The sequence below is a fragment of the Phalacrocorax aristotelis genome, chromosome 2 (assembly GCF_949628215.1).
Source record: "Phalacrocorax aristotelis chromosome 2, bGulAri2.1, whole genome shotgun sequence".
Classification (NCBI taxonomy): domain Eukaryota; kingdom Metazoa; phylum Chordata; class Aves; order Suliformes; family Phalacrocoracidae; genus Phalacrocorax; species Phalacrocorax aristotelis.
In genome coordinates, this window is record NC_134277.1 from 45,760,534 (window position 1) to 45,773,548 (window position 13,015).

Sequence of the window (13,015 nt, forward strand, 5' to 3'; positions counted from 1 at the left end):
ACCTGATGTGGTCACTTCATGTGAAAGCCTGCCTAGCAGGAGACAGCACTCCACAGCTCTCTGGAACCACACCTTTATGAAGGGGCAAACTTCATTGCCCATGGGGGCAAAACATGCTCACAGGAATCTCATGCACGTGCTTGCACACACACGCACACAGAAGGATGAGAAGGAGAAAAACGAATGAATGATTATAAAAGAGATACAGTGTCCGTACCCTGGTAAGGTCCATGCCAAGTTTGAGCTGAGAGATGAGATGGAGAATTACACTACGTTGATCATCCATGACACCTAAATCCTCCTCTTCATTATCTTCAGTATCTGTCATTTCATCTTCAACTAGGATCAACTCAGAAGCTGAATGCTGAAATGAAAAGAAATATCACCATCTGGACAAAAAGATACAGTATGGTCTTTTTCCACTATATATGTTCAAAAATTGAGCTGTCTCAACGGAACCAAAGACAGCCTCTGTTAAAACCAAGAAAAGATAAAAATTTAAAATAAAATTTAAAAAAAATCCAGTGACGGCTTCATAGAGCATTTTGATCCTATCCTCAGAACAAGACTGGTAAGTGTCAGATGCTAATTTACACATTATCATTTCATATGTTTCATATTCATATTGCAGTGATGCCAACGGTCACAGCATATTTAAAAAACCAGATCTTATATTTATTAAATAGAAGTACAGTTGAAAATGAGTCTTCAGGAGTTTGTTTCATAAATCTCTCCAGAAAATAGTCATACTTCACAGCTAGATGTTGCATGACCTGATTTCACACTGTTTTCTTCCTTTCCTCTATCCAACTTCCAAACTGATATCTAAGAAAGTCAAGACTATTAACTGAAGAATACAAAAAGAAGATATAATTAAAGTGCACTCCTTGGGGGGGCGGGGGGGTGTGATTAGATTTTCAGGGGGTAAGGCAATGCCACAAGTCTTTATGACACTTGCAACATTACACTGCTTCACAGCACAATAATGCCAATACTGCCCAGTTTCCCGACGTACCAGCTGAAGATCAAGAGAGAGACATCATGCCATCTCCTTTCAAGATGAGCTTTACAGCAGAAAGTGATAATGATTTGTGATAACTTTACTTCCCCTCAGGTTTTACAATATATTACTAACAATAATCCAAACAGGTGGTATTTTGTTGAGTCCACTGAAACCACTCTGCAAGCCTTACTGATATATATTGTTTTTCTGTACTTTAAAAAAATATTTGGCTTATATAGCTGAAAAATCTATGGCCCAGCATTTCAATATTCCTCAAGGTTTCTATGTTGTAAATGAGACACCACCACCTGCAAAAAGTTAGTATTCTTTCATGCTAAATAGCATTTTTGCAGAAACTTCTAGTTTGTTACATAAAATGAGAAATTTTTCATCTCAGTGTGAAAGTCTCTGCAAAGGAAAAGTTTCATTAAAAGCACCTGATATTCAGAATTAGGTTTCAAATATATATTTCTGAATGATCACATTAGAGTGTCTCTGAAATTTAGATACTACAGATGTTTCCAAGATTTCAATAAAGTGTTTTCTTTCTCTCCCTTTTTTTAAGAAAAAAAAAAAAGGGGGGGGGGGGGGGGAATGTTTAAGTCACTATTCCCAGAAGAATAGCTATTTAGTGAAATCCAAGGACATTTGAAAGACACTTCACAGTTACTTTACTTAGAAAATAGAATATGTAGATTACATAAAACAGAATCTGGTGAGCTGTAACCTCAACAGCTCGGAGCTTTTCAAAAGGACAAAACCACACTTTATTCTTCCCACTCCCTCACAAAATAATAGAATAAGCCCTTTCCACCTAAAATGCACAGCATTAGTACTCAACTGATGCCTTACTGACAAGTCCAATTAACATAAAACCCAACAACCTCATACAAAATTATCAGTTAGGGAGACATAAAGCACTGAAGCCTGGCTCAGTTGTACAAGCTACAACTCATTTGGATGAACCGTGGAAAAAGCAATATCAGAACTTACAGTAGATGCTTCCACAGGAGGTTTCCCCTTGATCCAGCTTGACCTCATTGAGAGCACTGAGCTACTGAATAAGAACTGCTACTTCCGTAACTGCCATGAACCGAGCTCGCGGCACACAAGCTCCAGCAGGAATTAACAGCTCTAGAAAAAAAGCAAGGGAACCTCCCCTCTTCACTCCCATCCCCTTTTATTTTTTTTGGCTATCTGACAAGTTGGAGAGTGTGCACCAGATGTCAATCTCCTCCTTGTGTTTCTAGTCACATGGCATTGAGCTCAGTGAGTTTAATTGCACACAGCTCCAACTGGGAAACGGCGCTGCTGTTTCCCAAAGGATATCCGGGTGGGCTGTCCTCTAGGTGGGGGCCAGGGGGGAAGGGGAACAAGCGTGCCTGAGTGTGCACAAGTGTGAGACGGAGAGAACATGCTAGCAGGTAACAAAGCTTTGAGGTGAACATGTAACAGCTGCGTAACCTTTAGTTGCTAACAGCATCAGAAAATAAACAAATTACACATCAACAAGTTCACAGACTAAATCATATGTCAAGAATTTTCTTTTTCTTCTGAAGATTGCACATTCAGCCAAGGACAAAAATCCTTTTTTCTTTCCTGCTGAAGTAGGTATTAGGTTTTCCATGCCTTTTGAAACGTTATGAACAAATAGAACCTGCCTCTCATTGCTACTCTACAAATAGCGCACAGTGAGGGCAAGCAATCCTATAAACAGTTTAGGTGCTCAGGAAAATAGTGTTCACGTTGATTTAAATGAAAGACTTTCTGCTCATCAGGGAGGATTAGTACAATGTAACATTAGGATCAAGCATGTTTAATGATCATTCTGCAATAAGGACTATAATTTTAATTATCTTAACTATCCCCTATTTTAAGAGCAAGGTGCAAGGGCACCAAAAACCCCACAACTCTGCTATTAGAGTTATCAACATACTAGCGACATTTAGCACATGTAGAATGACATCAGTTATCTGCACCTTTTCTCACTTTCCAAGAAAATAAGAACTTAAGTATCAGTTTACAATTTATGTCACAGGAACTGAACAGCAGCCATCTTCAGTAAGCAACATCCTTTCTGTATTTTCCTCTCTTCTCATTAGCTAAGTAATTACTGAATTACTCTTTAAGAGCACAGAAAATAGACATTTCTTTTTTAAGCAATGCGTATTTTCTTAAAAAAAAAAAAAAAAACAACATGTAAGCACAATACAGCTTGTGTGGACACAGAGCCACAAAACAGAAAGCTACTGTATCTTTAAAGGGTCATAAAAATCCAATCCGGTTTTTAATTCTTTTTCTTTTCACAGAAATAGTATGTAGTTTGGTAGCAACCAATGTATAAGCATTCAGTAGAACGCAAAAGATCACGCTGAGTGATTATCCTTTAATGGCAGCTTTTCTGAATTATCAGACGCAGGCGTACATTCCCCTCCAATAAAATATAACTGAATAGCTGAACTCGAAAAGCAGTGATTTGCTCCATTCCTGGGTGGTCAGAGCATAATGTAAAAGGTACTGAGCTGTGCACAGCTCAGCCTGGGAATGAACAGCGCAGCTAGGCTTTGGGTGCTAACCCCAAGAATCAAATACTGCACCACTTACAAACAAGCACCAAAAAGAGGCTTACATTTAAAATCATTTTAATCAAAATGAGTTTCCAACACTGGGCTGAAGCACCAAGATTTTTCAGAAGAATCTGAATGGAAAACCATAGATCACTTCTAGAAATCCCATGAAGGGATTAACTTCAAAGTTTAAAGGCTGAATATGTGAAAACACACGCTGGCAGAGATCTAATTTAAACAGGTCACTTCATTAGAACTGGGATCAATTTAGAGAGGTCATCTGCTGGGATATGAAACAGATATTCTAGTCAGCAGTCTTCATCAGAAAACATGCTGATTCTTTTTTAACAGGTGAAACCTGTGAGGGAAAGAAATTGTGAAGGAAACATTCTGCATTTTAAAAAAGTATCTTCGGGAAGGACATTTCAAGAAGCCTGGGATAGAATCAGAGAGTTAAAAGCTTCATTCCTGTCAAAGGGCAAAACTGCCTCTGTTCTTCCAAATCTTCTTCCACAAGTTAATTTTTCATATTAATGGCTGTGCAGGAAATCAGTTTTTTGATAATTAGTTCAGTTACAAGGCTCTGAGCTTGGTTTTCCAACATACTGCCCAAACCATATCATGCAACAGTACTGTCAATTATGACACAGATTTCGTTGTGCTTATTTGTTGTGGGGGAGAGAGGGGAATATACAGAATCACTGTATCATTTAGGTTGGAATGGACCTCTTGAGATTATCTTGCCCTGCACCTAGAACCTTGACACCTAGAACCAGTTGCCGAGGACCAAGTCCAGCTAGCTTTTGAATCACAGAATGGCAGGGGTTGGAAGGGACCTCTGGAGATCATCTCAACCAACTCCCCCTGCTTGAGCAGGGACACCCAGAGCAGGGGGGCACAGGGCTGTGTCCAGGCCAGTTTTGAATGTCTCCAGGGAAGGAGACTCCACAGCCTCCCTGGGCAGCCTGTTCCCCTACTCTGGCACCCTCACAGGAAAGTTGTTTTTCCTCAGTTTCAGGTGGAACTTCCTGTGTTCCAGTTTGTGCCCATTGCCCCTTGTCCTGTCGTTGGGGATCACTGAAAAGAGTCCAGCCACATCCTCTTGACACCCACCCTTTAGATATTTACAAGTATTGATAAGATCCCCCTCAGTCTTCTCTTCTTGAATATCTCCAAGGGTGCAGACTCTACAACCTCTCTGGGCAACCTGTTCCAGTGTTCAACTTTATTTACAGGAAAAAAAAGTGTTTTCTGATGTTCAGATTGATTTTCATGTGCCTACTGCCTCTTGCCCTGTCACTGGGCACTATTGAGAAGGATATGGCTCCCTGTTCTTCGCTCACTCCCATCAGGTATTTATATACATTAATAAAATCCCCCCAAGCCTTCTCTCCTCCAGGCTGAACAGTCCCAGCTCTCTCACCTTCTCCTCACTTGAAGGATGCTCCAGAACCTTCATCATCTTTGTGGACATGTGCATGGACTTACTCATGCCTCTCTTGCGCTGGAGAGCCCAGAACCGGCCACAGCACCACAGATGTGGTCTCACCGGTGCCACGGCGAGGGGAAGGATCCCGATCCACTGGCAACGTTCTTCCTAAAGCAGCCCAGGATGCTGTTAGGCTGTCTTCTCCACAAGGGTGCACTGCGGGTTCATGGTCAGTTTGCTGTCTACCAGCACCCCAAGGTTGTCCCTGCAAAAGCTGCTTTCCAGCCAGTTGGCCCTAGCCTGTACAGGAGCAGGGGCTTACCCTCAGATATCCCCGGATGCAGGACTTCACATTTCCCTGTGTTGAACTTGATGAGATTCCTCTCTGTCCAGCCTGTCAAGGTCCCTCTCCATGGAACCACAACCCTCTGGCTCATCAGCCACTCCTCCCAGGTCTTTTTGTTAGCTACAGACTTGCTGAGGGTACACTCTGCCCCATTGTCCAGGTCATTAATGAAGATGTTGAACAGTACCAGCCCCAGTATTGACCACTGGGGTATACCACTTAGTGACTGGCCTCTAACTAGACCTTGTACCACTGACCAGAACCCTGTGGGCCTGGCCATTCAGACAGTTTTTAACCCACCTCGCTGCCCACTTATCTAATCCATACTCTGTCAGTGTGTCTATAAGGATGTAACATCCTTATAGAAGACAGCATCAAAAACCTTACCAAGGTCAAAGCAATCATCATTCACTGCTCTCCCCACATGCACCAAACTCATCACTTCATTGTAGAGTGCTATCATGTTGGTTAAGCATAATTTCCCTTTTGTAAATCCTTGCTGATTACTCCTGATCACCTTCTTGTCCTTCATGTGTTTGGACATGCTTTCCAGGGTTAGTTGCTCTGCCACCTTCCCGGGGATCAAGGAGAGGCTGACCAACCTGCAGCTCCCCAGATGTTACCAGAACATCACCAGATGTTCCTTCTTGCCTTTCTTGAAGATAGGAGTGACATCTGCTTTCTTCCAGTCTTCATGATCCTCTCCCAAACACCATGACACTTTAAAGACAATAGATGGTAGCCTTGCAACGACTTAAGTCAACTCCCTCCACACTCACAGATGCATTCCATTAGGCCCCATGGAGTTATGTATGCGCAGCTTAAGTGCTGCCTAACCTGTTCCTCCTCCACCAAGGGTAAGTATTCCTCCAGACTTTCCCTCTGATCTCAGAGGCCTAGAATTCCTGAAGGCTGATGTCATCAGTAAAGACTGAGGCAAAGGCAGCATTGCGTAACTCAGCCTTTTCTCCATCATAGCAGTAAGCAGAGACCATATGTATCCTGACAGGGACACACTGAAGACTTGTATAGGACTCATAAGACAATTATTCATATAATTACACCAAAAATATTCTAAGAGTTTGCATTAAGGCATGGAAAAGTTTTTATGTAGTACAAAAAGGACTGTAGTCAGGAGCAAGAGGATGAATCTTAGGAACTTAAAACATCCAGACAAAAAGACATCATTTAATAATATTCCAAGGGAAGTAGTCCTTAACTCTTTCTACATTCAAACAAATTGCAAAAGATACTAAAACAACACTGCATGAAACATTTCTGCATTGAGAGAAAGACGGAATAAATTACTTGCAGGGATTGTTCAGAAGCAACATTAAATAGAATGAGCATTTTCAAACTAGGCAAGGATTGTCATGTTTTCTGTACAGTCATCTAATTACAATCAGTTTTACTAGCGCATATAAAAGTCAAAAGCCTCATTTGGATTTTCAGGTTCCCGTCATTCATGATATAGGCTTGCAAGCATCATTTACACTTGCACTTGTGTAACTTGAGAGCTTGCAAACAGGTTTTCTGTGGGTGTAAGATTAAATATAACTCTGTAAGGTCACAGAGCTTTAGCACATTTACACTAATGTGACAAATTGGCTCCATAAGATTTTCACCACTCTCAATACCAAAGTTAGAATTCTCTTTGTAAAGTGGATACAGTAAGAATACCCCAAAAGTAGTAATGTATAATGAGCTGTTAGCTTATTGCAGGGCTTGTCACTGTATCATCATCAACAAGCTTGCATTAACTTGCATGTGTCACTTCTCTGCTCTTCTTCCAGCATGTACACCTTCAAAATACTTAATTGCATTTACTACCAGACGTGGCATGCACCTGATAGAAAAACATGCAAGCTTACGGCAACCATCCCTCATTAGCAGTGATTTGAATCTTGAATGTACCTTGTCCAGTAAATGGTACTTATTAAACTATTTTATATACAGACTAGCATACTAGCATGCTGTCACAGGCAAAACAGACTTGACTTGGGGAAATTAACTTCATTTATTACCAATAAAATCAGAGTATGATAATGAGAAATAAAACCAAATCTTAAAAACCACCTTCCCCACAACTCTCCCTTCTTCCCACGCTCAACTTTACTCCCAAATTCTCTACCTCCTCCCCGCAGCGGCACAAGGGGACAGGGAATAGGGGTGGTTGTCAACTCATCACACCTTGCTTCTGCTGCTCCTTCCTCCTCATAGGAAGGACTCCTCACACTCTTCCCCTGCTCCAGTGCGCGCTCCCTCCCACAGAAGACAGTCCTCCACAAACTTCTTCAATGTGGGTCCTTCCCACAGGCTGCAGGTCTTCATGAACTCCTCCAGTGTGGGTCCCTTCCACGGGGTGCAGTCCTTCAGGAACAGGCTGCTCTAGCATGGGTCCCCCACAGGGTCACAAGTCCTGTCAGCAAGCCTGTTCCAGCATGGGCTCCTCTCTCCACGGGGCCACAGGTCCTACCAGGAGCCTGCTCCAGCACGGGCTTCCCACAGGGTCACAGCCTCCTTCGGGCATCCACCTGCTCCGGTGTGGGGTCCTCCACTGGCTGCAAGTTGATATCTGCTGCACCGCTGACCTCCACGGGCTGCAGGGGAACAGCCTGCCTCACCATGGTCTCACCATGGGCTGCAGGGGAATCTCTGCTCTGGCACCTGGAGCACCTCCTCCCCCTCCTTCTTCACTTGACCTTGGTGTCTGCAGGGTTGTTTCTCTCATGAATTCTCACTCCTCTCTCCCGGCTGCTGCTGCACCACAGTTATTTCCCCTTTCTTAAATCTGTTATCCCAGAGGTGCTACCACCATCGCTGATGAGCTCCGCCTTGGCCAGTGGCAGGTCCATCTTGGAGCCAGCTGGCTCCAAGATCTGTCAGACATAGGGGAAGGTTCTAGCAGCTTCTCATAGAAGCCACCCCTGTAGCCCCCCTGCTACCATAACCATGCCATGCAAACCCAATACAGCTGTGAAAGGATGAGTAATTCCCATATAGAAAAATCAGAATATAGAAAATTGAAGTGAAATAGAAAATTTCATTTACCTCAATCTAAATCTTGAAACAAAACAACAAAAACACAAACACATTTACTTCAAACCCACTGTAAAGACTGAAATCATCATCATCCATGCACTCCTCTGACTTCCAAATGCATTGTCATTTACAGATCAGCAGCTTTAAGCTTAACTATAAGGTAGCGGCACTTTTTTTTTATTATTCAACAACCTCTTGTATCTTTTTATATAAGCTTCTCTACTCTTCAAAGAAGTTCAAATAAAACAAGATAGAAAATACTCTTCTCAAATTTACCACCACAGCATTACACAATGTAAGCAAAGGAAGGGAAAAGAGAGGGTTGTAGAGTGAACTCAAGTCATTGCTTGAGCCCTGGCCTCCATCTTACTGTAGTCTTATTTATGCTTTGCTCCTGGTAGCCCTGTGACTGATCATTGCAAAGAAAGAGTAGACCAAAGATAAAACCTCAAACACACCAATATCCCATACATCCACTGTAACATGGGCACCTGGATACTAAAGGTCCAGTGACTTTCAAGAGACTTAGGGCTCCCCAGTGTTCAAGGTTTGGTTATTTTTAAAAAGACACTTAATGACCTCAGAACCAAAGCAGAGCTTAAATAAAGAATTTAGAAAGCAAATATTACTACATGCTGAAAAAAGTTTCTTAAAGGTAGCAAAAGAGGCAGCTCAGCTCAGCTGATTTTCTTCATTTACTCTCAATATTTCATAGGAGCTGTCTCCTCTACTGCCTTTGTCAGTAGCTTTTGCTTTAATTGCTGGGAAAATTTTCACTGTAGTATTAATATGCAAAAAGTCTACCACCTCAAGGTGGAACCCAGCCCCCAAAACCCCAAAACACACAAACCCACAGTCACACTTTTCCGAACATTCAATCATTATAGCTTACATATAACAAGGATGAACCAAAATTAAAGGTAACTTCTAAAATATCAAAGCAAGCAACAGAGGATAACAGTCAAATGAGAAGGATTTTACAATTAAAAAGTGAGCACACTATACCTTGTACACAACAATGCTATGCAAGCAAAAATATCACTTCCTTTTTGCTTTGCTACTGTCATCCACATACTGACCCAATCAGTAAGACAGTTTCTCCTTCATACAACCAGATGAAGGAAAAATGGCATAATAGGCAGATTTTCTACTTACCTTAAACTACATAAACCAAGAAAAATAATCCAGGCATATCTGTCTGGATAGATAAGTAACTGCTGCATCTGGGTTTGGGGTGTGAGAGAGTGGGGTGTGAGAGAGTGGGGTCAAAGCTTTTATGTAATCCTGGATACATCACTCATCACTGATAGGTCAAACCATATAATATTTGGTAGAAAAAGCTTGCTTCAGGAAAGAATGTCTATAAAGCACCCAGAAATTAATTTCTTACCAAATTTGTTATTTGTATTTGGTAATTCAGGTCTCCAGAGAAAATAAGATTCTTCAAGCTAGGATTATCAACAATTTAAACATCTCATGTTGCCGTGTATGGATAATTTGTATGTATTTTGTGGTTTGTTGTTTGGGGTTTTTTAATTGAATATGCTAAACACACTGGATGTTCAGAAAATCTCTCCAGCTAGGGACAAGTGCAAGTATCAAAGCGTGGCAATGTGAGCAATCTATCACACAAGGTTAATTGGATACAACACGTAACAGCAGAGTCATCTACTGAACCAAGTCATACCTAGCTCTCTTTAGGAGATCATTCCTTCACTGCAAAGCAAGCAAGCAAGCAATGCAGAAATGCATGGTGGTACTAATAATTCATTAATACAGACAGGCTGACATATACACAATGCAAGCAAAGATAATCACAAAACCCGTATCTTAGGTGACAACTAGGTCTGCAATCTTCTTCCTTCCCAACAAAACCAATCTGCCAGGCAACTGGAGGCAAGCACATTATCCAGATATTTACTCTTCTGAGAGCTTTACTAATGCTTTTTTGTTACTGTTTTGCAGCAGTATCTCTGGGAAGAGAAGTCTTTCCATTCTAAAGAACAAGCTCAGAAAGCTTCCTTTTCCTACACTGCAGACACATTTAACCTTGACCTGTGACCACATTTAGGGGTAAACATAATAACATAGGAGTGATGAGGACCAGATAATGTAGGAGATTTAAGAAGAAAAAGGGTTGGTTCGTTGTTTAAAGAATAGGAAAAAAATGCATGTAATGTGAAACAAGGGGCATCTTATGTTTATGTTGCAGGACAGCCTGTGTAAGCCTTCAGAAGAAGTATTAGAATCTAACCATGGAAGTTATTATGTTTAAGAATAAAGAATCAATGAGTGACTTATCCTTTAAACAGAGATCCTCATTTGGGTTACCTACAGCATGTAATCTTGTTACACACCAAATAATGTTTGTTGGACAATTTTTTCCCCACATGTTAGTATCTTCTTTGTAAGACAACTCCCCTTGCAAATTTCAATTTTCATAAACCTAAGGTAGTCAGTTCTGAAAATCAGATGAAAAGCAACTAATTCCCAAGCACAGACTTCACAGGAAAAGATTAAGTACCAGCACCAGTCCACACATCTTGTGAGCATCTTTCATGAAATGAGGGCTACTGAAGTACAGCCCTGTTTAATCTGAATCCTAAAACACAAGAGAACTTTGCAGTATTGCATAAATTGAGTAAGAACTGGGAATAAATATTTTCCATCACTGGTATCATCAGAAAGGAACAGCAACATGAGACTATAGAAAATGTGCAAAGAGAAAACCCCATGGACTCGTCCTAAATTGAAGCAAAAAACCTTGAACGCTAGCATAAATGACAACAGTAAATTTTATGCCAACCGAAAACCACAAGAAATATAGTATTGCATCATAAACAATTTTAACAAAACTACTCCTAATGCAACACAGATACTAGTGAAGAACAATTTCCTGAAAGATACTCAGTTTTGTTTTGAGACTCAAATTTTTTAGAAGCAAGATGGCTACAAATACAGCTTCTGACACTATCCAAGTTACTCAGAATTTACAAGCTTACAAACCACGCAGTGTAGCAGGACAGATTCCCATCACTGGTCAGGCAGGAGTTTAGAGATCGTGAGGGGTCTGAAAGTCACATGCTTGTATCTTTTGGGGAGCTAAAGACAAAAGACTGCACTGAGCTGCAGGTTGGTGAGGGAGTCTAACATGGAGGGAAGTATGGCAGAAGGATATACTCTCTAGACATCCTCCTGTATTAAAAGAGATCCTCTCTAGAATGGGATATTTGGGGAGAAACCTGAAGAACTAGGAGCAACTTGCCTCATACTCCCACAAACGAAGGAAAGACAAACACTTTTTGGTAAGGAACCCGCAGGCGATTTTAGTCGCCCACTAGACCGTACAGCACACTGATAAGGAAAGGCATCATACTCAAACCTTTGCTCCCATCGATAAAATCCCTAGAAAAACTGCAACAGTTTGTGCAGAGAGGTTGTGAGACCTCTGCTGCTGGAAGTGTTCAAGACTTGACTGGACAGGACCCTGGGCAAGATGACCTGCTTAGCTCTCCTTTGAGCAGAGTATTAAGCTGCAGGACCTCCAGAGGCCCCTTTCAACCTGAAGTACTCTGTGATTCCATAATGATCTGCTTGCAAAGCCCAGTACCTGAAAAGTTAGGAAGTAACAGAACAGACATCATTCAGCCAGCTGTAATTCTCTTCTCTTTTATGTCACTTTGTACACTAACTACGCAAATTTATGGCAGAAAAATGCTATTATGTTAGTCAATAATATACCATTCACATATGCAAAGAGGGCATGAAAAGATGGACCACTACAAATTAAACCTTTGCACTCATCTGGTCTTGCAATACTCATCTATATGTAAATCCAGTTCTCCCAGTGCTATTTCTTGTATGCAGTAACACATCCCAGCACATTTATAAGAGGAGAGAAATGGTAAAGACATGTTAATATAAGCAGTATTAACGATCTTTCCTCAAGGCAATATGCTTATTAAACCATCCTGACTCTTCCTGCAGTTTCTCATCCCATCCGCTATACAGATTCTCATTGCTGACACACACAAAATTTAAAACAAAACAAAAAGACAGGCTCAAGAGAAGTAAATTTTCGAGAAAAGTAAATTTTTATAGATCATACCAGGAGACTATTCAATGTATATGTGAAACAAATTGAGCCTAGAAGATTGTCACCTTTTATACAGCTAACTTCTTGAGGCCAGTGGAAGTGTCTACTTGTAAAGCTTCTAAGATTTGTTCTTAGCCTCACAAATTGCTTGGTCCATCTCAGACTGTGAAGATGACTGTGCAGTCTCTCTACACTATAATGTAGAAGAATCCCTCTTTCATCTTCTCCTTCCAACCCCTCCACTGAGACAAAGTTTTATAATTCAATGATTTCATTCCAGCTGTTTCCACATTCAGGGCTTTTCAAGTAAAAAAATCACAAGAATCCATCACTACAAGTAGAAAACCCTAAGTTTTTTCTAGCAAGACCAGATGAACAGCTGAAGCCAGTTTGGGTGACCCCTCACTAAGAATGATAAAGCAATTCCAACCTGAGACAAACACTCATGGTAGAAGAGTTCAGACCCACTTACTAAAGTCTAGCTAAGGTATTGACAGTCTTAATGAGATGGGTAAGCTTACTAATGGGCAGT

General features: G+C 41.1%; 1 protein-coding gene across 1 annotated transcript in view; it reads right to left on the reverse strand.

Annotated features, from left to right (window-relative positions):
• Positions 1-13,015, reverse strand: part of OSBPL10 (oxysterol binding protein like 10) — a 121,908-nt gene that overhangs the window by 21,740 nt on the left and 87,153 nt on the right. Inside the window, exon 7 of the mRNA XM_075083299.1 lies at positions 218-364. Within this exon, the coding sequence (XP_074939400.1) occupies positions 218-364 (147 nt within the window). The remainder of the gene's footprint in view (positions 1-217; positions 365-13,015) is intronic.